This window comes from Mesoplodon mirus (genome assembly GCF_964341445.2).
Source record: "Mesoplodon mirus genome assembly, chromosome: 11".
Taxonomy (NCBI): Eukaryota; Metazoa; Chordata; class Mammalia; order Artiodactyla; family Ziphiidae; genus Mesoplodon; species Mesoplodon mirus.
In genome coordinates, this window is record NC_138987.1 from 74790337 (window position 1) to 74816792 (window position 26456).

Consider the following 26456-nt stretch of genomic DNA (forward strand, 5'->3'; position numbering starts at 1 on the left):
AAGTTTTATTTTCTCCATCAAATCTGAATGAGATCCTTGCTGGTTAGAGTAATCTTGGTTGTAGGTTTTTCTCCTTTATCACTTTAAATATGTCCTGCCACTCCCTTCTGGCTTGCAGAGTTTCTGCTGCAAGATCAGCTGTTAACCTTATGGGGTTTCCCTTGTGTGTTGTTTGTTGTTTTCCCCTTGCTGCTTTTAATATGTTTTCTTTGTGTTTAATTTTTGAGTTTGATTAATATGTGTCTTGTCATGTTTCTCCTTGGATTTATCCTGTATGGGACTCTCTGTGCTTCCTGGACTTTATTAACTATTTCCTTTCCCATATTAGGGAAGTTTTCAACTATAATCTCTTCAGACATTTTCTCAGCCCCTTTCTTTTTCTCTTCTTCTTCTGGGACCCTTATAATTTGAATGTTGGTGCATTTAGTGTTGTCCCAGAGGTCTCTGACACTGTCCTCAGTTCTTTTCATTCTTTTTATTTATTCTGCTCTGCAGTAGTCATTTCCACTATTTTATCTTCCATGTCATTTATCCATTCTTCTGCCTCAGTTATTCTCCTATTGATCCCTTCTAGAGTAGTTTTAATTTCATTTATTGTGTTGTTCCTCATTGCTTCTTTCCTCTTTATTTCTTCTAGGTCCTTGTTAAATGTTTCTTGCATTTTCTCTATTCTATTTCCAAGATTTTGGGTCATCTTACTATCATTTTTCTGAATTCTTTTTCAGCTATACTGCCTATTTCCTCTTCATTTGTTAGGTCTGGTGGGTTTTTACCTTGCTCCTTCATCCGCTGTGTGTTTTTCTATCTTCTCATTTTGCTTATCTTTCTGTGATTGGGGTCTACTTTTTATAGGCTGCAGGTTCGTAGTTCCCGTTTATTTGCTGTCTGTCCCCAGTAACTAAAGTTGGTTCAGTGTGTTGTTTAGGATTCCTGGTGGAGGGGACTAGTGCCTGTGTTCTGTTGGATAAGTCTGGATCTTGTCTTTCTGGTGGGCAGGTCCACGTCTGGGGTTTTGGGGTGTCTGTGGCCTTATTATGACTTTAGGCAGCCTCTCTGCTAATGGGTGGGGTTCTGTTCCTGTCTTGCTAGTTGTTGGCATAGGGTGTCCAGCACTGTAGCTTACTGGTCTTTCAATGAAGCTGGGTCTTGATGTTGAGATGGAGATCACTGGGAGATTTTTGCCATTTGATATTACATGGAGTTGGGAGGTCTCTTGTGGACCAGTGAGGCACAGCACTGACTCCTGGCTGGAACATCTAGAGCCTTTCATCCACACGGCTCAGAATAAAAGGGAGAAAAAGTAGAAAGAAATAAAGAAAGAAAGAGGATAAAATAAAATGAAATAAAGTAAGATAAAATAAAATAAAGTTATTAAAATAAAAAAATAATTGGATTTCCTTGTTGGCACAGTGGTTGAGAGTCTGCCTGCCAATGCAGGGGACACAGGTTCTTGCCCCGGTTCGGGAAGGTCCCACATGCTGTGGAGTGGCTAATCCCATGAGCCATGGTCACTGAGCCTGCAGGTCTGGAGCCTGTGCTCCCCAACGGGAGAGGCCACAACAGTGAGAGGCCCATGTACCACACACACACAAAAAAAATATTAAGAAAACAAATTTTTTTTTAAGTAAAAAGAAAAAAAAATGTAGGGAAAGAACCCTAGGACAAATGGTGAAAACAAATCTATACAGACAAAATCTCACACAGAAGCATACACATACACACTCACAAAAAGAGGAAAAGGGGAAATAATAATATATCCTGCTCTCAAAGTCCACCTGCTCAATTTGGGATGATTCGTTGTCTATGCAGGTATTTCACAGAGGCAGGGTACATCAAGTTGTTTGTGGAGATTTAATCCGCTGCTCCTGAGGCTGCTGTGAGGGATTTCCCTTTCTCTTGTTTGTTTGCACAGCTCCAGGGTCTCAGCTTTGGATTTGGACCGGCTCTGCATGTAGGTGCCCTGAGGGCGCGTGTTCTTTGCTCAGCCTGGATGAAGTTAAAGGAGCAGCTGATTCGGGGGCTCTGGCTCACTCAGTCCAGGGGGAGGGAGGGGTATGGATGTAGGGTGAGCCTGCGACGGCAGAGGCCATTGTGGCATTGCACCACCCTGAGGCACACCATGCGTTCTCCCAGGGAAATTGTCCCTGGATCCCGGGACCCTGGCAGTGGCGGGCTGCACAGGCTCCCAGCAGGGCAGGTGTGGATAATGACCTGTGCTCACACACAGCCTTCTTGGTGGTGGCAGCAGCAGCCTTAGCACCTCACGCCCTTCTCTGGGGTCTGCTCTGATAGCCTCGGCTTGCGCCGTCTCTGGATCTCCCTTAAGCAGCGCTTTTAATCCCCTCTCTTTGCAAACGAGGAAACAAAGAGGGAAGAAAAAGTCTCTTGCCTCTTCAGCAGATCCGGGCTTTTTCCCAGACTCCCTCCCGGCTAGCCATGGCGCACTAACCCCTTCAGGCTGTGTTCATGCCGCCAGTCCTCTCCCTGCGATAGGATCAAAGCCCGAGCCTCAGTTCCCAGCCCTCACCCGTCCCGGCGGGTGAGCAGACAAGCCTCACAGGCTGGTGATTGCTGGTCGGCACTGATCCTCTGTGCGGGAATCTCTCTGCCTTGCCCTCCACACCCCTGTTGCTGCACTCTCCTCCACGGCTCCGATGTTTCCCCCCTCCGCCATGCGCAGTCTCTGCCCGTGAAGGGGCTTCCTAGTGTGTGGAAACCTTTCCTCCTTCAGAGCTCCCTCCCACTGGTGCAGGTCCCTTCCCTATTCTTTTCTCTCTGTTTTCTCTTTGTTCTTTTCCCTACCCAGGTACGTGGGGAGTCTCTTGCCTTTTGGGAGGTCTGAGGTCTTCTGCCAGCATTCAGTGGGTGTTCTATAGGAGCAGTTCCACGTCTAGATGTATTTCTCATGTATCTGTGGGGAGAAAGGTGATCTCCAAGTCTTACTCTTCCACCATTTTCCTCAACCAAGCCCTTCTAGTGATTTTAAAATTTCAGTTATTATATTCTTCAGCTTTGTTTGGTTCTTCTTTATATTTTCCAGTTCTTTATAACTTTCTCACTGTGTTCATACATTCTTCTCCCAAATTTGTTGAGCATCTTTATGATCATTACCTTGAACTCTCCTTGGTAATATTCTTTATTTCCAGTTCATTTATTTCTTTTTCCGAGGTTTTATCTTATTCCTTCATTTGGAATATATTCCTCTGTCTCTTCATTTTGTCTAATTCTCTATGTTTATTTCTATGTTTAGGTAGGTTGCTTATGTTTCTCAGTCTTGGAGGAGTGGCTTTATGTTGGAGACATCCTATTGAGCCCAGCAGCATACTTCCTTCTGGTCACCAGATGTATCACTCTAGTGGAGCCCCCTGTATGGGCAGTGTAGGCCCTTCCCTTGTGTCAGTGCCAGCTACTGTGGGATGCTGGTAAACGTGGCTGACTTTTGCCCTGTTTGGCTGCCAGACCCTGCCTTGTGTCATGACTGGTGGCCTGCTGGTGGGTGCAGTTGTGTTCCAATGCTGTTGGCTGTGTGGCCTGGGAGTTCTCAGGTTTGGTGCTAGCTGCTGGTGGTTGGTGGATGTCCTGGTCCACTGGCTGATGGACCTGGGGAGGCTCAGTTCAAACCCAGGCAGGTTTGGGCCCACTGATTGGAGAGGCAAGTCCCAGAATGTCTAATTGCAGGACTCTGGCAGGGGGAGGGTCATTGCAGTGGAGGGCTCCTGTCTGCCCACTAGGGACAGGGCTGAGTTTGAGGCAGCTGCCTGCAAGGCCCAGGGTGCCCAAGGCTGGTGCCAGTCTACTAGTAGGCTACTTCAGCATATTGGTAGCCACATTTTCAAGTAATCAATGGCTACATTTCACTAATGTCTCCCTTATTGGACAGTGCAGCTTTATACATTGTATCTGGAATATGTTAAAATATGTAAATAGAAAATATATACTAACCATTAGCAAGTTTATCTATGGATAGTGTGATTAAATACCCTTTTATTTACTTTTTTATGTGTTACCTTATCCTCAAGAATTTTACCATGAGCTCTTAAGAAAAGATGTCAACCAGATGTATAGAAATACCAACATTATAAATAAATCAATTTGACATACCAACTCGCCACTTCTACAGCATGACTAGATATTCCTAATCCAATTCATACCTTTTTATCTCTGGGGTTGAGAGATAGATGATTAAGTCAACAAGCAGAGATTTTACCTCTGGACAGATACACAATGGAGGATACGTAACAAAGGAGTCTATCTTTGGCAATAAATACAAATATTGGTAATAGTAGTTTGATTAGCTGTTAATACAAAATGTGGTGTCTTTTTTTAGTGAGCTAGAATCTATTATTTTCTTTCAATTAAATCCAGAAAAATCTGGTTGCTTCAGATCAGCTTGGGAAGAGCAGATGAGTGGAATTCTATATTCCAAATATAGATGCTTAATTAAGTGTGAGTGAGCTGGCAGAAGTTAAACTGGCTCCCAGATCATTCATTTGTTCCAAATTTCAAATTCATCTTTATAGAAAATATATATTAAATTTTTTCTTACTCATTTAATTAATATAATTTGTACGCTCATTTTACTAGTTCTAGTGACAAAAACATCAAAATCATATTTAAAGTCAATCTGTATTTTCCCTACATAGGACTCTAGATCTTATCTTAAAGTTGAGCAGTAACAAAGAGGAAACTTTTAATAGCACTTTTTCCCCATAAAACATAAGGTAACACCTGTTTTACTGCTGATCATTTTAAGTTCCTCTGAATCTTAGGATCTCTAAGGATCCTCAGTGTTTGTCCTTAAAATAAAAAACTTTATGTTTCTGTTATATTCCAAACATTGAAGAATAATTTCTTTAATGAGGCTTTTGGCCAAGGAACAGTCTCCTGATGAAAGAAAGCAGAGTTTTCAACAGCATTTTGAGAGACTGACATTTGTGTACATAAGATATTCAGTCATTCAACTCTGAAGCAGCTCAGCATTGTTTTCATCATTTTTGTTATTTCATGGTATACTTTGACCTATCTTCCAGTTTGCAATTTTGTAAAAAATTAGTGTGAAAAAATACAGCTTATTTATATTATAGTATGCATAAGACATGTGTTGAGGTTTCCAAGGAAGAAAAGGCAAAAAAAAGCATTACCTCTTTTACTAATTCATGACAATCATTTTTGACCTCCAGTTTACTGGATAAAATATTGCATTGATTTATATAGTCGTGGCTTCAGGTAACTTTACCATCTACATCCACAAATATTTTTAATCCATATTCAAAGTGTTTTACCTTTGCTTACCCTGAAGAATATTTTCCACATCTCTGTGATGACCTTAAGTGACATCTCCGTTCTCTAGAAAACCTTGATCTTTTTCTGTAATCAGGATCAAAATATATTGAAATTTTCTTATTGCCAGAAACATTGTGGACCATTTACAGCAGTGGTTTCAACTGAAGACTTGCATGAGAATCCCCTAGAGTGCTTTTCTCAAAATAGGATCTTTGCAGATTCTACTTCAGAAGGCTTGGGGTGCAGTCTAAAGGTTTGTTTTTGAAAAAACTCCCCAGGTCATGCTGATGCACATTTGGGTTGAGAACCATTTTAGAAAATCATTCTGGAATAGGATAATAAAAAACCTCCGATAGTGACACTGTTTTTTTTTTTGTTGTTGTTGTTGTTGTTTTTCTTTTTGAGATTTGGAACAGATCAATACAATTAAACCATGTTTATGGATGAAATGGACTTGATTTTGGACTTGGTGAATTTAAAATTCTAATATTACCTTTTGCTTAGTCTTGATGATACTCCAAATGTAAACCTATTTTATAGTCTCAATCAGATAATACTAAAACTCTCCTGATGATCTAATGCCAGAAGAATGAAAACATTTCAGATGACATCAACCTATTTCTGTTGTGCTTTCTTACACATGGCTCAGCTCTCTCTTCCTAACAGATTCAGATATATCCAAGTCCTGGCTGGGTTTTACCCAGTTTCTCTTTACCTCTCCCAAGAATGAGCTGCTAAAGGTTTTTCCATTTACAGTATATCCTTTTCTCTTTCCCACCCCTAATTCCTGTTTTCAAAATTATATATCACAGTGGAGATGTGTATCAGGCTATTAGAACTATGAGACTAGGGAATCTGAGAGATGTTGGAATATAAATTAAAGGTATAAATTGGAAAACATTCTACTTTAAAAATTTATTTGGAACAATTTAAGTATATGTAATTGCTTCATGAGAGTTTTGGGAGAAAATTCTGCAGAGCTGGCCATAAAAGTCCTACAGTTAAACGAAACTTCTGGTTGTGAGTATGAAGACTTTTTGTTAGTAATGATACTTATCCTTTATACAATAGGATGATTATTGGTGTGTAATGGTCACCCACTGTTTTCTCTGATTCTCAACACGAAGACAATTTGAGATTTTGTGTTAACATGTGTTGTGTAGCTCTATGTTTCTCAGTCACCTATTAGTGTTTCAAATACACATGAAACTAAATTTAGCAATAAGTAAATCCTGTAAAAAACAGTTTTTAAAATTTGACAACTGAGAAGTTCACTACACACATGAACTTGCTGAATACATTTATTTTGTAATAATTTTAATATTCCATTGAAATTGGCTAGTCAGAAAAAGAGATAAAAGAGATAAAGAAGAGAGAATATGAATGGGAAAGAAAGAGTATTGTGGTGTGGTCTTTTTGTTGTATAAATTTCTCTTACAGAATAGTTTGATAATTCAATTACATGATGATTATTTATAAGAGTTTTAATTTTAATTTGATAGTCTAAGCAATTATACACATTCCCTCTCAATTATAAAAATAAATCCCCCAAAGGAATATTATTATTGTTCTTTTTCTTTTTTAGATATGAAAATTAAGGTTCAGAATGTGGAAATGACTTGTCTGTTTTATATGACTAGTAGGTAGTCATAGCTTTCAAAGCAAACTACTGTGTGACATAACTGCCTTTCTAAGTGCTGCTTTTATCTCCCATCATCTTAGTGTAGGAAAAATGGAACAGGATATTCAGAAGTCCAGAATCTTTCCTTTGAAGCACAGGTTCTTCCTTTTAGCATTTGATGGTAACTATAGCAGACATTACCTGAAAGAATTAAAACAAGACAAAAGTAATATTTTAGCCATTTATACATGTTATAGTCAAATCACACTTAAAAGGCAAATTGTATTGATCTGAAGGAAAACTAAGACACAGAACATTGTCACTACCAGTGAAAACTTAGCTTTGGTAAATGTTCAGATATATTTGAGAACTTGGTGTTATTTATTTATTTTAAAAAAGTTTTTAACCAAATGACTGAGCTGAGGTACCTAAAAGATACTTAATGTCCTGAAGTTTGATTCACTGCTCTCCTACATCAAGCATTTCTACTCTGTTTTTGATATTTAAACTCTGATATACAGTTATGATATTCTTAGTTCCAACCTGCTTGGGTGCATAGTTTTGGTACTCATAATTTCTAATTTGTGCCTATACATGCAAGTTGAAGATGGGAAAACAAAAACTGAAAAATAGGTTTTATTTAAAGTATACAGATAATAGTGTATTTATATTATCTAAGTAATTGCTTCAATTATTCACTTCATTAGAAATGGAAGGCACAACTTTCTTTTGTATGTACATTTTATAATGTCTTGAATCATTTCTGCATTGTAGTTTAAGCCATGTATTATAGCCCACATTAAGATTTATGTTACTAAAAATTAGCAACATTTTAATATGCTAGCCCCACATAAAATTTCCATCTTTGGCATTGCACTCAATTTGACACGATCAAGGGATATCTGAGAATAAGCCATTCTCTTGCATTTTTCTCATTTATTCTGTGTGTATATTTAAACAGATTAAATGTAATTGTTTAGCATTAAGATTCAGTTTGAGGGAGTACTCAGTAACTATATTGTGAGTAGTAAATAAGGTCCTTAAAAAGAACTAAATTTGGTATCACAATTTCTCCTATATATAATATGTATTATGTAATGTTTCTAAGGAAGTCAAAGTAATCTGGATTATTAACTTTCGAATTTCAGGTTAATTATATATATGGCATGTATTAATTACAATCATATATGCAACACTAAGGGGTGTTGCAGAATTATTTGCAATCTTTTTCAGAAACAAATCTTCTAAATCTTGAGATTGATACACACTTGAAATAAAATTTTATCAACATATGAAAGTATATGTATATTTAATGATCATGCTACTTAAGTTGCTTGATTTACTAGAATTATTCTATGATTACAACCCTGGAATAGAGATACAATACTTGTTAACTCATATTTTTTGGCCTTAATTTGTGACTTTACTGGTAGAACCGAATAAACATACAAACTAGAGAAGAATTTTTGATGTGCAGTTTTCCCTATGGTTTATGTTTAAAGTGAATTCAAAATTGGAATATTTATTTAGATGTATATAAAAATATTCTTATATTTAAATCTTCACACATTCACAATGCCCATTTGAAGCCATTGCTCTCTAAATAGTTCTTTATTGTTATTTTACTAACTGTATAGAATAAGATATTTAATATGTAAAAAGAGTTGAGCATATATGCACTTTATATTACATGCTAATGTATTTGTATATAGAGAGCATAGTTTAAACAAGCAAGTCAATGGAATGTATGTATTGTAAATTTATATTGTAACCTCTCAAATTAATTTTAACATATATTGAGATTATGCATTTATGGCCATTTTCTAATATAGTACATTTCTTCCAAGAACCCAAAACATATTTCTGATGTTCTGTTCAGAACAACTCAAGTTAATCAATTAAACTTTTCTTGTGAAGTGGATGAGAAAGTATATTTTATGATTTTGAGGGGTGAAAACTTTTACTAAGAAGCCTAATGACTTAACCAGAATCAGTAGAACCCAAAGGTAGAACTAACAGGAAAACATTATTTTTATTGAGTTGCATGGATAGTTCTTTGATTTCCACTAGAAAATTCACAGATTTTTAGGTTGGGTTTTAAGCACAAGTTTCATACTATGCTTAGTATTAAAGAAGAAGAGCTTCTACAAATAGGGATTATCCATCTAAAAGTACTCACTCAGTACTTTTAATGTTGATTAATGTCTTAGATCTGTATCTCTCGAAAACTCAGGTATTCTGAAATTTTGCTTCACAGTCTTCTGGTGTCTCATATAGTTAAAAATATATTAATTTATTCAAGCTTCTAAGCAAAAAAAAACACTTTTATGAGGTATATTATCTTATTTCCATATCCTAATACTTTGAAGATATTTACACTGTTAAACCAATTGTCATAAAGATTACACTGCTCAAAAACATAAAGAATTATTAGAGCCACCCAAAATACCTAAAAAGTGTGTTTCTCCATAAGTAGTATAAGAAAATAATATTCATTTAGAGAAGTGGAAAGAATAGTTATATAGGTACTCAAAAAGACCTTATAAATCTTGAATGGTGATAAGTAGTTATTATCTTTATATTAATGTGAAGTATATTAATATAAAAATAAGCACACAACTCCCTGTAGCTGAAACTCTTTCAAATCTGCAAGTTCTGAGCTGCCACATGAGATCTATGCCAAGGATTACAGTAAATTCTGTCAGCTTTAAATGTGAAATTTCACCAAAGTGAGATGATCATTTTTTAAATTTATAACATGTACATTTTTTACTACCAATGCCTGATCTACACAACACAAAATAAAATTTTGTGAATTACTTGGTTTTATTTGAGATAAATATTCTAGGCAATTTGGATGACTGCTTTCAGACTTGAATTATCTATATATATTAATTAGAAACTACAACAGCAATAATTCATATTTTTCTACTGCATAAACACACTTTTTTTTTAGCTTGTATGTCTGTTAAATCTGAAACCTTGACACTGATCAAAGAAAGCTCTCCAAAATGCATTTTTCCCCATAGATTTGAAAGAACTTCAATAGCAAATTTACTTTAATTTCCTCATCTTTGTGACTTACCATTTGCAGTTGATCTCTCTTGTCTCTTTTGGAGTACCTCAGTCTGTCAGGAAGGTAATGGACAGTATGGAGACTGGTGGCCAGAGGGAGCATCCTTCCACAAGTAAGGATGGCAACGGAGCTAGAACACTTATGATGTTTGTTGGCAACTCTGGCACCACTGTAGGAAAAAGTGTCCCTACACATAGAATAGAAAAGGTATGCCAGAGGCGAAGAAGGGATTGTTTGCCACTGAAAAGACCTTAACCATAGGTAGCAGTGGACTGTAGTGTGCAACTTGCCAGCTTTTGCTCTTTCAGGCTGGGAATTGTGTTGTGTGTGTGTGTGTGTGTGTGTGTGTATTACTCCTGTCAGTTTTTTTCACTGGCACTTTCCTATCAGTACGAACCTTGGTTAGAGAAATCATAGAATCCCTGTGTTCCATTCTTAAACATTGTGAGAAAGGAAGACAAGTTAAGATGATATAATTATCTCTTAAAGACATTACAGTAGTAGTCAATGCTTACAGAGAATAAACAAAGCTAGCAATATTATAGTAAATCTAGATGGATGAGCAAATAGATTTATCTATGAACTCAGGCAAGTTTGAGTGAAAAAAGTAATACATAAATTAAGTACTAATTTATGAGCACTAGCCAAGAAATATACCAGTGTGTTAACAAACAATTTATAAAAGCATATGATACATAGCTAAAATAACAGTTTTTAAACTATGAATTGAGCCTATCTGCTTATGACTGGTGTTTGTGTGCTTTTCTTTTTCTTTTTTTTTAGTCTTGAATAAATGTTACAGTAAGTTTCCTAAGTACAAATGAGTTCCATTCCAAGAGCCCATTCGTAAGTGCAATTTATTAGTAAGTCCAACAAATTTAGCCTAGGTACCCAACTAACACAATCGGCTATATAGTACTATACTGTAATAGGTTTATAATACTTTTCACACAAATAATACATAAAGAACAAACACAAAGAAATAAAGAAAACATTTTTAATCTTACAGTACAGTAACTTGAAAAATACAGTAGTACAGTACAACAGCTGGCATACAGGGGCTGGCATCAAGTGAATAGGCAAGAAGAGTTACTGAGTGGAGGAGGGAGAGGAGTTGGGAGATGATAGAGCTGAGGGATCTTCAGCAATAGGAGATGGAGGGCAAGCTTCAATTTCATGCACGTTTGCATCTTTGAAAGTTTGCAACTTGAAGGTTCATATGTAGGGGACTTACTGTATTAATATGCTGGAGAGAAAGTGATTACTTTGAATTGCATTTATTTGGGCATAAACCAACGACAAAGAAAGACTAAGAAGCTACAAAAGCATGGAATCCTATTTTTTAAAACATTGATGCTTTGGCCAATATCAAATTTATTATTATTTTATGTTAATACTTCTTCTGTTTCATTTATTTTGTTTTGCTTTGCTTATTATAGTAATACTGATTATTTTTATTAATTCTCGTTAGTCTGAAAAAAATAACATTCACTAACTGATAGTGTATATTTTAGAAACAGGATACTGAATCACACAGACATTTCTTTCCAGAGTTTAACGCTCAAGCTAAAGATTAGAATTCAATCACTTTGAAATTACAGAGAAAATATGTGACATGCATAACATAAGTATTTAAAAATCCACAAAATTGGGGACTTCCCTGATGGCACAGTTGTAAACAATCTGCCTGCCAATGCAGGGGACACGGGTTCGAACCCTGGTCTGGGAAGATCCCACATGTTGTGGAGCAACTAAGCCTGTGCACCACAACTACTGAGCCTGCGTGGTGCAACTACTGAAGCCCATGCGCCTAGAGCCCGTGCTCCGCAACAAGAGAAGCCACCACAATGAGAAGCCCGCACCCTGCAACGAAGAGTAGCCTCCACTCGCTGCAACTAGAGAAAACCTGCACACAGCAACAGACCCAACCCAACCAAAAATAAATAAATTAATTAATAATACATTTTAAAATAAATAAATAAATAAAATTAAAAATAAAACTCCATAAAATTAGAGAAGATTTTTACTTCAGATGTTATCTCAGTTAACTTCTTAATTAATATTATCGTAGAAAAATATCCAGAGGCCCTGTAGAGCTAAAGAAACTCCATCCTGCCTTATAATGAATTAAATTGCATTTGTAAAACTGTTGCTAGGTAAAAGTTATTTTGCATTAAGAATTTTTGGCTTTAGATATGACACACTTTTTATTTGATTAGGTAAAATGGAATTTGAATGAGGAGTTTTTGCTTGACAATATTTTGGTGCATTAAGCTTATTAAGAGGCAATAGAAAAAAATTGAAGGTAATTCTCTTTCAAAAGTTAGACTTTATGTGTAGTTAAAATTTACAGTATAGATATACATGCAGTTTAAATAATCTAACATTGAAAGTAATGTATATAATATAAAATACACTTTAAAAATACGTATACAGCGTGTATTTTTTTTAAATTGGAGTATTTAGGCATACAATTTTGGTTTCAATCTGATAACTCATCATAAATAACAGTTTCTTTATTATGGCATATATCATTTGCTATATCTAAACCACATCAAAAATATTGTCTTTATCTTAGAAAATGTGATTTGTCTAACTCTTTGTGTAGATAAAGAAATAAGTGAAAATAAAGTTAATAAGCAAAATATTAAGTAATAATAGGTGAATTACTAAATGTATGATTATGTAGATGTAACATTATATATGATTATATAAAATTTTATATATATTTACACCCAAAAGGAAATGAAGACTTATTATATATATATATATGGTATTTATATCTTTTAAAATCTCTGCCTGTATTAGAAATGGATCAAGGAGCAGGTTTTAATAAGACTGATAAAATTAGCCATTTTCTCCTGGGAATTGTTAATATTTGAGGGTGATATCTGTTTCCTTCTTGGAGGCTCAGAAGTGTTGTTGTAATCTACAGAAGGAGCAAAGTAAACGTAAACCTTTTGAAATTACTTAAAATTTCAACAAAACTGGAGATAAATGAAAACTTCTACATTGAATACATTCATATATATCTTATATATAATAATTTCTACCAGTAAAAACAAACCAGGACATTACAAAGAAAAAAATTACTTTTGTCAGAATGTGCTGATAATCTGTGTTTACTGGGGCAGTTAATTAAGAATCATGATAGTTCTGTAGATTTAAATATAGACCAACTCATAACTGAGGAATAGTTAAAGCCATATTTCTGACTTTTTAAAGGAAACTAAATTCTCTGTCTGGATTTGAGAAAGTTACAAGAAAAAAAAAAAGACTTGATTTTTTTGAAATTTTAAGAATCAGTGAAGGCTAGTGTCATCTCATTAATAAAAAATTCCTAAATGCTGAAAAGTTGGGTCAAAGTCAAAAGCTTTGACTAGAAGGAAAAAAAAAAAAAAAGCAAAAGCAGGGACAGCTGATAGGCTATTGTTATCTGGATTTATAAAGACTTTTTGTGGTGATCATGGGAAATCACAAGTCCCATGGTACATTTTACTTGTAATTATGGAATTAATAGCTTGGCTTCAAATAAGAAAGATCCTGCCAATTTTTGTGCTGAAACCTTTTCAGTATCCCAATTAGAGAAATTATCTTTAATATACAGTTTGTTTACAAATCCTCATGAGACATTCGTTAATGCACACCTGAAACATGTCACACTCCAAAAGAGAGGTATGCTTAATGAATTAAACATTCTTATATAAGACCAGTACAAGACACAGGTATATGTGTAACACCCAAATAGCAATTCATAAACCTGTTACATCTTCAAAGGGTTGTTTTGATGAAAGCTTCTTTAAAACTATACATATAAGTGTCTAGAGTCATATTACTTACTAATCAGAAAAATGTATTTTAGTAATGTTTTTATAAGGAATTAAACACCTTTCACAGAAAGAATTCAAATGAATTATCTAGGATTATTTTCAAAACAGTAAATAGACATTGCCTCCAATTTTTAGGTGAAGACATAAAGACCCCAAAGTGACTGATTTACCCAAGACAACATGATGATAGAGAGAGGGATGAGATGGACTCAGTGTGTATTTGTCATTTGTATCTATGTGCAAAAATTAGTTTAATGACTGAGAGGAAAATAAGCATCATCTATTCTGCCCAAAGCAGGTTGATCTTCAGGAAGATCACTGGAAACGCCAAGCAAAGGCAATATTCTCCTCTCTTTTTTCTATGTCTTTGGTGTGATTATGTGGGTGCATTTCTATGGGAAAATAACAGTTATCAGCATTACCCTCAGAGTTGTTTCAAAGAAATAGAGTAACAATGGCTAATATGTTTTGCACTTGTGCCATTCTTTTGGACTAAATAAAATTCATGAGAGGCAAAATTGTTAATATTACTGGCAAGGTAAGATTACAGCATGACCGTGATATTAACTTGAGTATATTTGCAACATTCAAAAATTCCCATTGGTTACCAGGCACTGAAGTAGATGCTGAGAATACTGAGATGAAATTATCATCTTTCTTAACTTCAAGTATGTTATAAAAGCTAAGAGGGGAGATATATAAACAACAGCTGTTATACAATATAGGAAGTATGATGATAGAGAGGATTGGGGGTTTTTATTAAACAAAGGGGAAGAGCAGAAAGCAGGAAAGATTTCTTAGAGGAGATAATAGCGAAGCAGTAGAGTAAAAGATAAGTGAAACAAGATGCCAAAAGTAGGGGAAGATGGACACTTTGTTAAATAGGGACTGTCCTACATGTTTCAGATATAAATATGAATGTACATAATACCCATTTTCCACTATTAATAGAGCATAGAAATGATTATAATATACAGATTTTATTCAAAAATTTAATCACTTTACTCAAACAAGGCATTTTAGAGCCAAGTTACTACCTATGATATTAATCAATTTGCTCTCAATATTGGTTTATTTCCTCAGATTTTAAATAACATATATCAATTAAAAAAATTTTTTGGAAAAAAATTAGAGATGTAAATGGACACAAATCAGATCAACCACCCTGCAGTAAACTTTATTTTGTAAATGCAGTCAGAGAGCTTGAGACTTATAACATAGAAGAATTATTTTAGTTACAATTAAATTAACAGGAAATAACAAAGCAGTATTATTGAATCTCAAGGAAATTGTTGATTGTAATTTATTATCAAAGTACTTTTCATCATATTTCTCTGTATAGTAAGAATTGTTTCAAATTACAGTATTGACAGTTGTGAACAGAAAAAAATATTAAGTTACTTTTCTTTCTTTTAATCTCAGTAGAATCTAGTAATGGTTGATGATAGGGAAAAATATAATTATAAGAATAAATCAGTGAAAACCTCCTTCAATACTTACTTTAAAGTACTTACCTATGATTTAATATATAGTATTTGAAGGACAGTAGTTGACAAAGGAAACTAAAAATTCCCATGCATTTCAAGAGATCTGAGAATTATTCACTTATCCACCCAGATTCTTCAGATGTATTCGTGAGACAAAGCACCTTATGTCTAGGCTTGGCTCTTTCATTGCTATTGCCACTTATGTTTATGACCTTTTGACAAATCATCACTTCTTGATCATCCATTTCTCTGTATCTAAATAGATACAATGATGTGTTTTCTGTATGTCACAGAAATCTTGTCTTGGAGCATGAAATGTAATTTGTGACTCAATACATTTTCTCCTCTACAGCACAAAGATGGCATTGCATTTGTATGACATGCAAATTAAGTGTTTTATGCAAAATAATCATCTTGAACAAGATTCAGAAGGGGGAACAAGTATTTTATTCATTCTTTATTTATGTTCTGTCTTATTCTGAAAAGATCCAAGGAAGCTTATAATAAGACATAGTGGACCAAACTGTGTGAGGAAATTGAAGCAAAGGGAAAATAAGAGTAAGATATCTGAAAAGGTTGCTGAGGATTCCTAGCACATCATGAAAACATATCGTGCTAGAGATGTGCCACAAATTTGGCTTAAGCTCTTTTAACAACCGACTTCAGAGGCAAAAATCTCCGTTTCATGATGAACAGGGTCTTTTCAGAATAGGAAACACAAGTGAGCAGCACAGATTCCTAGCACTGAGACCAAAGAGAATTGTACCCCTTTGTTAATCACTCAACTCTGCAGGGTAACAAATTTAACAAGAACAAAACAGATCTAGATATTCAAAAACTGCTTCTTAGAAAGCTTCACCATGACTTCAGCATGGCATGTCAGTGTGCAGTTGAGGAAACCTGACCATTGCACTTGAGTCCAGATTTGCCACTCTGTTGGACAGGCTTTATCCAGATGGATGTATTACATGTTCTTGAGATGTGATTGAATAATTGCATAATTGATCTCAACTGAGTAATGGAAACCAGTAACTATTGCTTCTCTCACCCAAGTTCTTGATTAGTATTGAGTGGCAGGAGGCCTAAACATTGAATTTAAATAATGAACCAAACAGGTGTAGAATTTACACAGTCAGAAAACTACCATGAGGGAGTAAATGATCCAGCCATTTTCTAAGGCTTCAATATTAGATTCCTACCACAAGTGTGGTGAGCTCTGGTTATACAAGGCTTGTCCACACTTACCAATATCAAAGTGTTGTGTTTAAAGTGCTTTAATAGAACATTTTCTCGGTGACAATTACTTAAGTTATATAAAACACACATAGCAATGGAAGAGGATAGGTTCTAAGCAGAATTTCCATAACTCAGAATTTTCAAGATTTCTGTGAAAGATATCACAGTTATAAGCTTGCACTTCTAAAAGTCAAAGAGAATTATTTTATTTATAAGAAATATGTAGCACAAAAGTACTGTTTTGTAATTTTCCCTGTGTAAATCGAAAGAGTGAATACTGGAGGTTTGGATTCACAAATGCAAAAATGCAAATATATTTGGTTACAGTCTTCAATGCTCTTTCCTTTTATCATTTTCATGTGTGTAGATCTGCTTTGGAAAGTTAAATCTAAAAAAGGTGATACTGGGGTAAAGAAGAATGCCTTGTATAGACTATTGTCATAAAAGCACAAGATCTTTAAGATAAGGGAGAACTGGGAGGCTGGATATCTGAGTTTTATCTTAATTTAAAAAAAAATTTTTGTTACAAAAACGCTACTTAAGTTAATGGCAGCAAATTTTCCTTTGAAATCCCAGCTTTAGCAATCAGTAGTTTCGTTGCCTAGCCACAATTTGCTTGTTGCTTGTTACTGGTCATCAGGTCTATGGAAGGTTTATGGATTTTAGTGAATCACAGTTAAGCATAAACCTGCCTGGAGTTTGGGGAAAATATCCATTTTTATGGTAATAAACACCTCACATTTGCAAGCAAATGGGCCAAGCTTAAACTCTTATGATACAAATAGCAGTGACAACACCCCCTATGTTTGTTATACTACTTCAGCTCCTACAGTCTTGATCTTCTTCCTCTGATGCATTACATTTCACCACTGCACCAAATACCAGCATTATATGTTTATTTCTCAGCAGTGTGTGTTCAACCTAGTGTTGACCATTAAATTAGTGCAGAGTAGTAGAATACACGTCCCTTCTAAACCGGTGAATGCATAACATCTGTTTTACAGTTGCATAAGCCAGCCTCAGTAATCACATTAGTAAGGATTTTATAGTGAGAACTAACATATGCTTTCTCAATCCTTACCCTTCCACACCTAAACTGAGAAGGCACCTGTAGAAGTTCTGTTTCTGAGAAGGCAGTGATGATTGCTTTAAGGTAAAAAAGTTTAGAATAACCATGTTTTGTATTAACAATATATTTTAAAATTATTAGTATAAGGCTTGGTGAATATTCTCTATGTTAATGTTTAAAAATAGTGTCCCTTTGGGGCTTCCCTGGTGGCGCAGTGGTTGAGAGTCCGCCTGCTGATGCAGGGGACACGGGTTCGTGCCCCGGTCTGGGAGGATCCCACGTGCCATGGAGCGGCTGGGCCCTTGAGCCATGGCCACTGGGCCTGCGCGTCCAGAGCCTGTGCTCCGCAGCGGGAGAGGCCACAACAGTGAGAGGCCCGTGTACCGCAAAAAAAAAAAAAAAAAAAAAAAAAAGTGTCCCTTTTAAAACTAGTGTCCTATTACATCCTGGTCATAGAAAAGTTTGAAGATTTTGTTTATTATATTTGTGATTATTGATATGGATAATAATAAATCTTTGAGTGTCTTAAACTTTCATCCTAATTAATAGTTAATTATTTGGATAGCATAGATGATAAAATGCTTTTGAGATATGAGTTATTAAACCTAATATACCTCTTTGAAATATTAGCATTGGTGGGATAAGTTAAATATTTTTTGAATACTAACAAAATGTAATTTTGGGTATACTTAACAATTAAAGAACAATGAAATTATGTATCAGTGTGTTTTAAATTATCATGTTATGTTCATAATAATATCAAGCATTTTTCATGATTAAACTATAGTTTTTAAAGTTTTAAAACATAATTAACAAATGTATGAAAACTAATACTATGTATATTTTTCCCCTTAATTTTAGTCATGATTTCATTGGAGAATTTACAACAAGCTATAGGGAACTTTCTAGAGGGCAATCACAGTTCAATATATATGAGGTAAGAGGAATTTTATTTTATTATTATTTTTCTCTGGAATAAGTATATTTATTCTTTTAAAGTATAAGTTTTTACAGAAGATAATTGCCAAAGGTTACCAATATGTGTATGAATCTTTAAACTTATTGAGCAGATTGGTTTTTGAGATTAAATAATAGTATTTCTCTTCAAATCACGTGGTCTTTCGAATCTACTTTGAGTGATTTAAAAATTCTTGCCTATGAAACGTTTTCTTATTTTAAAAACATTCAATATAGATACAAGTTTATTCTTCTTTGAGCTTCAGCCATTATGTTTTGCCTTCCTAAGATCTTCCTCAATCCTTTTTTAATAAAAATAGAAAAATTTTCTGTGTAGGCATTGTGTTACATAACAAGTCATTTTTTTGCTTAGTATGTTTGAGCATCTTACTTGTTATTTAGATGAAGACTGAAGGAAATGAGAAAGTATGATTCAGTCATTAAAGAAATCCAAGTTATTAAAGAAAACACACTAGTTATTTCTGCCTTAAACCTATCTTGCCAGTTAACTACCAGATACGTGTTGAGCATAAGGTATGTTTTAGCACTGTTAATCCTTGAGCTTTGTTATCTGTACATTCTCTGTGATTTTTTTTAAAGACTTTTTTGATGTGGACCATTTTTTAAATGTTTATTGAATTTGTTACAATATTGCTTCTGTTTTATGTTTTGGTTTTTTGGCCCTGAGACATGTAGGATCTTAGCTCCCCAACCAGGGATCAAACCCGCACCCCTTGCATTGGAAGGTGAACTCTTAACCACTAGACCACCAGGAAGTTCCCTCTGTGATTTTTTAAATTTAATATACATCATTAGCAAAGGAGAATATCTCAGTACTTAGTAAATAATGATAACTCTTTCCTGCCAGATTGACACTATTTGACACTAAAATTGACCTCCTTTAAGTTAAGAGTGGAGGAATCTCCTTCTCCTATCACCTTCTTACTAGGCTAAAGCAGTTGTATTCCATGCATTCATTCATTTATTAGTTTATGAATAAAATATTTATGACATGACTTCTATATTCCACACTCCCAAGGATGGAGCAATGAATGAAAATTTCACTGTCTAATGGGAGAGACAAACACGTAAAATGCATTTAGATTATCTTGATAGGTGCTATATATACCTAGTTGACTCTGAGATATCTAGAGTGTGGTGCAGCAAACTTATCCCAAGAAAAGCTACCCCCGGCAAAGACAAAGTTGGAGTAATGGATCAATTTTTCTATCTGGGTCTTTTGGGGACAGAATATTAAGGCTCTAAATAGACAGTAGAAGTAATATAAGACAGGTTGTACTTATATGGATGCCTGTTTTTTCTCCAAACCCTCAAGGCTGAGGAGAAACAACACATGAATACTAGTTCTCCTTGTACTTAGAACTCATTTACTGCCAGTCACACAATGCTCCAGAGATCAATTATTTTGAGTTTCCTTAGCTTTAAAATGTCTTCTTCTCTTTGTATATCTCTTATCCAACAAAGCTTGTTTAATGAGATTGGTGTCACATCTGATGTTATGACAAATAAGCTTAGTAACAATTATTCCTTATTAAATACCTGCTTGAATACTTGTGCCATAACTTCAAATAAAAATGTATTCTTATTATTCATATTATCAATAGAAGAGATCAGTCTGAAGAAAATCTGGAGGAACATTATGTGTTATGTCTAAGTACTTTTAGAATTTCGATGCACAGCTAGCTCTTGGTCCAATACACTGGAAACTTCATTTTCTGCACACATGTAAGGATTCAGTTTTGTTGAGGCAACCTTGGAAATTTTCAACCGTTATTCCTTCAACTATTCTTCCTGCCCCATTCACTCTCCCTTCTCCTTTTTGTACTCAAATATTCTTTCTGCCCCTTTCACTCTCCCTTCTCCTTTTGGTTTTCCCAGTATATATATATATATATATATATATATATATATATATATATATATATATATATATATATATATATATACACATATGTGTATATATATATATATATATATGTTGTTATGCTTGATCATATCTCACAAGTTCATATTTTTTCTTTTTCTTTCTTAAATTAGAAAATCTCAACTGACCCATCTTCAAGATCACTCATTATTTCTTCTGCCAGCTCAAATGTTCTATTTAGCTCCTCTAGCGAATTTTTCATTTGTTACTGTGCTTTTTAAGTTGAGAATTTCTATTTGGTTCTTTTTTATAATTTTGACCTACTTATTGATTTTTCTATTTGGTGAGACATTGTTTCATACTTTATTTATTTATATATAGCTTCTTTAGGTTTTTTTTTTTTTTTGCTTTATAACAAATTTATTTTTATTTTTTTAAATTTTTTTAATTAAAAAACTTAATCAGTTATACATATACATATGTTCCCATATCCCCTCCCTTTTGCGTCTCCCTCCCACCCTCCCTATCCCACCCCTCCAGGCGGTCACAAAGCACCGAGCTGATCTCCCTGTGCTATGTGGCTGCTTCCCACTAGCTATCTACCTTACGTTTGGTAGTGTATATATGTCCATGCCACTCTTTTGCTTTGTCACAGCCTACCCTTCCCCCTCCCCATATCCTCAAGTGCATTCTCTAGTAGGTCTGTGTCTTTATTCCTGTCTTACCCCTATGTTCTTCATGACATTTTTTTTCTTAAATTCCATATATATGTGTCAGCATACAGTATTTGTCTTTCTCTTTCTGACTTATGTCACTCTGTATGACAGACTCTAGGTCCATCCACCTCATTACAAATAGCTCAATTTCATTTCTTTTTATGGCTGAGTAATATTCCATTGTATATATGTGCCACATCTTCTTTATCCATTCATCCGATGATGGACACTTGGGTTGTTTCCATCTCCGAGCTATTGTAAATAGGGCTGCTATGAACATTTTTGTACATGTCTCTTTTTGAATTATGGTTTTCTCAGGGTATATGCCCAGTAGTGGGATTGCTGGGTCATATGGTAGTTCTATTTGTAGTTTTTTAAGGAACCTCCATACCGTTCTCCATAGCAGCTGTACCAATTCACATTCCCACCAGCAGTGCAAGAGTGTTCCCTTTTTTCCACACCCTCTCCAGCATTTATTGTTTCCAGATTTCTTGATGATGGCCATTCTGACTGGTGTGAGATGATATCTCATTGTAGTTTTGATTTGCATTTCTCTAATGAGTAAAGATGTTGAGCATCCTTTCATGTGTTTGTTGGCAGTCTGTATATCTTCTGTGGAGAAATGTCTATTTAGGTCTTCTGCCCATTTTTGGACTGGGTTGTTTTTTTTTTTGTTATTGAGCTGCATGAGCTGCTTATAAATTTTGGAGATTAATCCTTTGTCAGTTGCTTCATTTGCAAATATTTTCTCCCATTCTGAGGGTTGTCTTTTGGTCTTGTTTATGGTTTCCTTTGCTGTGCAAAAGCTTTTAAGTTTCATTAGGTCCCATGTGTTTATTTTTGTCTTTATTTCCATTTCTCTAGGAGGTGGGTCAAAAAGGATCTTGCTGTGATTTATGTCATAGAGTGTTCTGCCTATGTTTTCCTCTAAGAGTTTGATAGTGTCTGGCCTTACACTTAGGTCTTTAATCCATTTTGAGCTTATTTTTGTGTATGGTGTTAGGGAGTGATCTAATCTCATACTTTTACATGTCCCTATCCAGTTTTCCCAGCACCACTTATTGAAGAGACTGTCCTTTCTCCACTGTACATTCCTGCCTCCTTTATCAAAGATAAGGTGACCATATGTCCGTGGGTTTAACTCTGGGCTTTCTATCCTGTTCCATTGATCTCTCTTTCTGTTTTTGTGCCAGTACCATACTGTCTTGATTACTGTAGCTTTGTAGTATAGTCTGAAGTCAGGGAGCCTGATTCCTCCAGCTCCGTTTTTTGTTCTCAAGATTGCTTTGGCTATTCGGGGTCTTTTGTGTTTCCATACAAATTGTGAAATTTTTTGTTCTAGTTCTGTGAAAAATGCCAGTGGTAGTTTGATAGGGATTGCATTGAATCTGTAGATTGCTTTGGGTAGTACAGTCATTTTCACAATGTTGATTCTTCCAATCCAAGAACATGGTACATCTCTCCATCTATTTGTATCAACTTTAATTTCTTTCATCAGTGTCTTATAATTTTCTGCATACAGGTCTTTTGTCTCCTTAGGTAGGTTTATTCCTAGATATTTTATTCTTTTTGTTGCAATGGTAAATGGGAGTGTTTCCTTGATTTCACTTTCAGATTTTTCATCATTAGTATATAGGAATGCCAGAGATTTCTGTGCATTAATTTTGTATCCTGCTACTTTACCAAATTCATTGATTAGCTCTAGTAGTTTTCTGGTAGCATCTTTAGGATTCTCTATGTATAGTATCAAGTCATCTGCAAACAGTGACAGCTTTACTTCTTCTTTTCTGATTTGGATTCCTTTTATTTCCTTTTCTTCTCTGATGGCTGTGGCTAAAACTTCCAAAACTAGGTTGAATAAGAGTGGTGAGAGTGGGCAACCTTGTCTTGTTCCTGATCTTAGTGGAAATGGTTTCAGTTTTTCACCATTGAGGACGATGCTGGCTGTGGGTTTGTCATATATGGCCTTTATTATGTGGAGGAAAGTTCCCTCTATGCCTACTTTCTGCAGGGTTTTTATCATAAATGGGTGTTGAATTTTGTCGAAAGCTTTCTCTGCATCTACTGAGATGATCATATGGTTTTTCTCCTTCAATTTGTTAAAATGGTGTATCACGTTGATTGATTTGCATATATTGAGGAATCCTTGCATTCCTGGAATAAACCCCACTTGATCATGGTGTATGATCCTTTTAATGTGCTGTTGGATTCTGTTTGCTAGTATTTTGTTGAGGATTTTTGCATCTATGTTCATCAGTGATATTGGTCTATAGTTTTCTTTCTTTGTGACATCCTTGTCTGGTTTTGGTATCAAGGTGATGGTGGCCTCGTAGAATGAGTTTGGGAGTGTTCCTCCCTCTGCTATATTTTGGAAGAGTTTGAGAAGGATAGGTGTTAGCTCTTCTCTAAATGCTTGATAGAATTCGCCTGTGAAGCCATCTGTTCCTGGGCTTTTGTTTGTTGGAAGATTTTTTATCACAGTTTCAATTTCAGTGCTTGTGATTGGTCTGTTCATATCTTCTATTTCTTCCTGATTCAGTCTTGGCAGGTTGTGCATTTCTAAGAATTTGTCCATTTCTTCCAGGTTGTCCATTTTATTGGCATAGAGTTGCTTGTAGTAATCTCTCATGATCTTTTGTATTTCTGCAGTGTAAGTTGTTACTTCTCCTTTTTCATTTCTAATTCTATTGATTTGAGTCTTCTCCCTTTTTTTCTTGATGAGTCTGGCTAATGGTTTATCAATTTTGTTTATCTTCTCAAAGAACCAGCTTTTAGTTTTATTGATCTTTGCTATCGTTTCCTTCATTTCTTTTTCATTTATTTCTGATCTGATTTTTATGGTTTCTTTCCTTCTGCTAACTTTGGGATGTTTTTGTTCTTCTTTCTCTAATTGCTTTAGGTGCAAGTTTAGGTTGTTTACTCGAGATGTTTCCTGTTTCTTAAGGTGGGATTGTATTGCTATAAACTTCCCTCTTAGAACTGCTTTTGCTGCGTCCCATAGGTTTTGGGTCGTCGTGTCTCCATTGTCATTTGTTTCTAGGTATTTTTTAATTTCCTCTTTGATTTCTTCAGTGATCACTTCATTATTAAGTAGTGTATTGTTTAGCCTCCATGTGTTTGTATTTTTTACAGCTCTTTTCCTGTAATTGATATCTAGTCTCATAGCATTGTGGTCGGAAAAGATACTTGATACAATTTCAATTTTCTTAAATTTACCAAGGCTTGATTTGTGACCCAAGATATGATGTATCCTGGAGAATGTTCCATGAGCACTTGAGAAAAATATGTATTCTGTTGTTTTTGGATGGAATGTCCTATAAATATCAATTAAGTCCATCTTGTTTAATGTATCATTTAAAGCTTGTGTTTCCTTATTTATTTTCCTTTTGGATGATCTGTCCATTGGTGAAAGTGGGGTGTTAAAGTCCCCTACTATGATTGTGTTACTGTCAATTTCTCCTTTTATGGCTGTTAGTATTTGCCTTATGTATTGAGGTGCTCCTATGTTTGGTGCATAAATATTTACAATTGTTATATCTTCTTCTTGGATCGATCCCTTGATCATTATGTAGTGTCCTTCTTTGTCTCTTCTAGTAGTCTTTATTTTAAAGTCTATTTTGTCTGATATGAGAATTGCTACTCCAGCTTTCTTTTGGTTTCCATTTGCATGGAATATCTTTTTCCATCCCCTTACTTTCAGTCTGTATGTGTCTCTAGGTCTGAAGTGGGTCTCTTGTAGACAGCATATATATGGGTCTTGTTTTTGTATCCATTCAGCCAATCTGTGTCTTTTGGTGGGAGCATTTAGTCCATTTACATTTAAGGTAATTATCGATATGTATGTTCCTATTCCCATTTTCTTAATTGTTTTGGGTTCGTTGTTGTAAGTCTTTTCCTTCTGTTGTGTTTCTTGCCTAGAGAAGTTCCTTTAGCATTTGTTGTAAAGCTGGTTTGGTGGTGCTGAACTCTCAGCTTTTGCTTGTCTGTAAACCTTTTAATTTCTCCATCAAATCTGAATGAGATCCTTGCTGGGTAGAGTAATCTTGGTTGCAGGTTTTTCTCCTTCATCACTTTAATTATGTCCTGCCACTCCCTTCTGGCTTGTAGAGTTTCTGCTGAGAGATCAGCTGTTAACCTGATGGGGATTCCCTTGTGTGTTATTTGTTGTTTTTTCCTTGCTGCTTTTAATATGATTTCTTTGTGTTTAATTTTTGACAGTTTTATTAATATGTGTCTTGGCATATTTCTCCTTGGATTTATTCTGTATGGGACTCTCTGTGCCTCCTGGACTTGATTAACTATTTCCTTTCCCATATTAGGGAAGTTTTCAACTATAATCTCTTCAAATATTTTCTCAGTCCCTTTCTTTATCTCCACTTCTTCTGGAACCCCTATAATTCGAATGTTGGTGCGTTTAATGTTGTCCCAGAGGTCTCTGAGACTGTCCTCTGTTCTTTTCATTCTTTTTTCTTTATTTTGCTCTGCAGCAGTTATTTCCACTATTTTATCTTCCACCTCACTTATCCGTTCTTCTGCCTCAGTTATTCTGCTATTGATCCCATCTAGAGTATTTTTTATTTCATTTATTGTGTTTTTAATTGATGCTTGATTCATCTTTAGTTCTTCTAGGTCCTTGTTAGCTGTTTCTTGTATTTTGTCTATTCTATTTCCAAGATTTTGCACCTTGGAAATAGAATCTTGGATCATTTTTACTATCATTATTCTGAATTCTTTTTCAGGTAGACTGCCTATTACCTCTTCATTTGTTAGGTCTGGTGGGTTTTTATCTTGCTCCTTCTCCTGCTGTGTGTTTTTCTGTCTTCTCATTTTACTTATGTTAGTGTGTTTGGGGTCTCCTTTTTGCAGGCTGCAGGTTCGTAGTTCCCGTTGGTTTTGGTGTCTGTCCCCAGTGGCTAAGGTTGGTTTAGTGGGTTGTGTAGGCTTCCTGGTGGAGGGGACTAGTGCCTGTGTTCTGGTGGATGAGACTGGATCTTGTCTTTCTGGTGGTCAGGTCCACGTCTGGTGGTGTGTTTTGGGGTGTCTGCGGACTTTTTATGATTTTAGGCCACCTCTCTGCTAATGGGTGGCGTTGTGTTCCTGTCTTGCTAGTTGTTTGGCATAGGGTGTCCAGCACTGTAGCTTGCTGGTCGTTGAGTCAAGCTGGGTGCTGGTGTTGAGATGGAGATCTCTGGAAGATTTTCACCGTTTGATATTATGTGGAGCTGGGAGGTCTCTTGTGGACCAGTGTCCTGAAGTTGGCTCTCCCACCTCAGAGGCACAGCACTGACTCCTGGCT

General features: G+C 35.3%; 1 protein-coding gene across 1 annotated transcript in view; it reads left to right on the forward strand.

Moving 5' to 3' along the window:
- Positions 1-26456, forward strand: part of CPNE8 (copine 8) — a gene marked incomplete at its 3' end in the record, with an annotated part of 339332 nt that overhangs the window by 237329 nt on the left and 75547 nt on the right. Inside the window, exon 12 of the mRNA XM_082635327.1 lies at positions 18464-18539. Coding sequence (XP_082491453.1) covers positions 18464-18539 — 76 coding nt within the window. The remainder of the gene's footprint in view (positions 1-18463; positions 18540-26456) is intronic.